This window comes from Olea europaea, chromosome 16 (genome assembly GCF_002742605.1).
Source record: "Olea europaea var. sylvestris chromosome 16, O_europaea_v1, whole genome shotgun sequence".
In the NCBI taxonomy this organism is placed as follows: Eukaryota; Viridiplantae; Streptophyta; class Magnoliopsida; order Lamiales; family Oleaceae; genus Olea; species Olea europaea.
Window position 1 is genome coordinate 3,717,451 of NC_036252.1, and position 3,407 is coordinate 3,720,857.

Here is a 3,407-nt window from a genome sequence, read left to right on the forward strand (position 1 = left end):
ATACCATTCTAGTTGCTGGTGGTCGGTTGACGTTGGGTCGAATGGTGAGAGGGGGGCTCTTGATCAGTTTGCTGCTGCCAAGGAATGTATATTGGCAACCGCAAAAATAGAACCTGGAGTAGCTCAACAGTAAAAAATGCTCCTAATTTTCAAGGTGATTTTGGAAACCAGGGGTATTGTTAGAATATACGTTCCAGCAGATTCCAGTAGAGTTAAAGATTAGTTAGTTTGCTGACTGGTTAGTTACAAAATAATTTGTTAGTTAATATCTGGATGGTAGTTATTCTAGTTAATTAGCCACCCACATTTGTGTGTAGAAATACAAGACCTGGTATACTTTGCAATTTATTGGATATCCTTCAATCATCAATATGATTTTAGCATATTGACTTTCTTTTATTATCTCTAGCTTTATACCAGTATCAAAGCAGATCTTCTTCTGCGCAATTGTTTCTCGTTTCTCCGATTAATTTACTCTTAGATTTAGTTCTGAAATGGGGCAGACCAAATATGAAGATAACTTTGGCTTTAGATCATCCGTCAATTTTTCTGTTATTGAGAATGACCTCAAGTATAGGTTTCAATACCAACAATATGCAAGCTCATCTTCCTCTCCTGTAATTTACTTACAGATTCAACCGTCTTCATACTATTCACAATGCAGTTCGGAAGGAAAAGAATTCACACACCACTAAATATCCATGCTTCCCCAATTTACAATAATTAGTTGAAATTACAAAATAAAGCATTATCATCACTCATACATCCCTTGTATTTGGATTTTCTTGTGATGTTATTATTGTCCATATCAAGAATATTTATTACATACTGATGGATAATTAAATGTTGTGTGTTCTTGTTTCTTCAAAATTTCTTTACCTGTTCAATAAGAAAAAAACTATGAAGATTTTTGTTTGTATTCAAAATAGTAAAAATCTCGGGAGCCAATACTTTCATTATGGCACTAGAACATTTTCCTGATATTGGCATCTCATTCTTGAAAAGAGACTGGAGAACTATAATGGAACCCACAAACATGTGCACCACCAATAAATACTGGCAAACTGTTTCCCACACCAAGTGATTAAATTTCTAGGGAAGTGAAGCACGTTCTTCATTAAAATGAGTTTTTCCTTTCATTTTTGTATGGAAACTGATAAATTAAACATTAATTTATACTCAGAAAAAAGGAAAAAACCTGTAGTAATTAGATTGTTGACAAATGAAAACAGTTAATAAAATTCAAGAACACACAGTAGCTCCCCATCTTGAAGCAAATCGGAAATATGCAAATCGTCATCCAATCTTGTATTAAGAACTTCTCCAAGCCATATTCTTGTTTGAATCTGAACCAATTGAATACAAATAATGATATTCTAACAATCAATATTGTAGTCAAAGAAAAAATCAACTGTAGGTAGGAGATCAGGATTAACTCTAGAAATAAACATTATCCCATTATACTGACATTTAAAAAGATGTTGATGTCGAACGATAGTTTTCTTGCTTATTGTTCATAGTTTCTAAGTTAATTTACCAATGCACTCGATCAGTGTTAGGTATTATTTTGTAGAGTAATTTTATAATCAACTTGCCATTACAGTACTATACGGGCACGTGGTGGTGTCTGGCATCCACATTTCATCTTATGATTCATAGTTCCAAAGTTAATTTACCGTTCACACATATATTAATTTGATAATCAAGTTGCTAATATAATACTAATACGGCGGGATTTGTGGTAAGCACGTGGATAGGTTTCACGGGGTGCCTTTCTTCTTGGCACAGAAAGGGACACCGTGCGGCAGTAGTCTGCTCCGCTAGACTACCTTCCGCCTTTTCTCGATCGCGTCGGGACGAAAGAAAATTTGATTGCAATTTTGTAGAAAGCTTACAATTGAAAATTTGAATACATTGAAAGTAAATTGAACATTGATTGATGAAAACTGAACATTACAATTGATGAAAGCAGAAAATTACAAATGCTGGTGCAGGGGGCGGACACCAGTGAGCTTGAAAGATTTTTGAATGACTAATACCCCCTATAATAGCATTCTGAACAAAAATCCAAGTGACGGGAGTAGACGTTTAAAAGACAAGGAATCATACTAATCTTTTGCCAATATCAGAGCTATTTTACAATTAAAATAACTATTACAATGAAACGAAAATTACAACTCAAACTTGAAGTAATATTTACAATGTGCGGCCGAAGTTGGGCAAACTGCGGCTGCGATAGTGTCAAGGGGCTAAGTAAAGCTGCGGTCCTTGACATTCTCCCCCATTTGTTTTGGCGACGTCCTGGGTGCCATCAATGCATGATACGCTTCAATTAATGACTTGAAGGCCCCGAGATCTTTTTCTCTTTTCCAAGTATTCTCCTCGCTGCTGCATCCCATCCATTTGACCAAGTACTCCTGATGATCTTTTCTAGAAACCCGAGTGATTCGATGGTCAAGAATAGCTTCGGCAACCTTCTTTCCAGCTTTCTTCAGTTCAAATACAGGTCGCTTTGGCTCATTTCTAGATGCGTCCTCCTTATCCGAAAAGTATGGCTTCAACACACTAACATGAAGGACCTTGTGGATTTTACACCATGAAGGGAGTTCAACTCTGTATGCAACTCTTCCAATCCTCTTCACAATGGGTAATGGTCCAATGTATTTTGGTGACAATCTTGAGTCCTTCCCTCTTGTTGGTTTATAAACATTTCTGTCGGGAAGCTTAACCATTACCAGATCTCCAACATTGAATTCAATAAAACGGCGCTTTAGATCTGCAGCCTTTTTATACCGTTTTTGAGCTTTTTCAAGATAACTCTGAGCAATTTCAATATTTCGTTTCCACTCTTGAGAAAAAACTCTTTGCTTGAGGGGACTTGGTACTTCGTTCAGTATCCACCGTATGAGGGAGTAGCGGTTGCTGGCCAGTAACAATTTCAAAAGGACTCTTATTGGTGGAAGCTTTAGATCTGCAGCCTTTTTATACCGTTTTTGAGCTTTTTCAAGATAACTCTGAGCAATTTCAATATTTCGTTTCCACTCTTGAGAAAAAACTCTTTGCTTGAGGGGACTTGGTACTTCGTTCAGTATCCACCGTATGAGGGAGTAGCGGTTGCTGGCCAGTAACAATTTCAAAAGGACTCTTATTGGTGGAAAAGCTCTTTTGGGCATTGAAGCAAATTTGGGCCGCATCCAAAAGTTTTACCCAGTTTTTCTGCGAAGTAGAGATAAAGTGCCGAAGATATTCTTCTAGCATGGAATTGAAGCGCTCCGTCTGTCCGTCAGATTGTGGGTGAAAACTGGAACTCATGCTCAAAGTTGAACCAAAAAGTTTGAACAACTCAGTCCAAAATATGCCAGTGAAACGAGGATCTCGATCACTGACGATGTCCTTAGGCAGCCCCC

The 3,407-nt window shown here is 37.3% G+C and overlaps 1 protein-coding gene across 1 annotated transcript in view; it reads right to left on the reverse strand.

The window, feature by feature from the left end:
- Positions 1 to 1,232: 1,232 nt before the first annotated feature.
- LOC111412499 overlaps positions 1,233 to 3,407 on the reverse strand; it is a 6,339-nt gene continuing 4,164 nt past the window's right edge. The window contains exons 2-3 of the mRNA XM_023043440.1: positions 3,388 to 3,407; positions 1,233 to 1,346 (exon numbers count right to left, since the gene is read on the reverse strand). The exon at positions 3,388 to 3,407 is cut by the window's right edge and continues 429 nt beyond it. Of these exons, the coding sequence (XP_022899208.1) occupies positions 1,233 to 1,346; positions 3,388 to 3,407 (134 nt within the window). The remainder of the gene's footprint in view (positions 1,347 to 3,387) is intronic.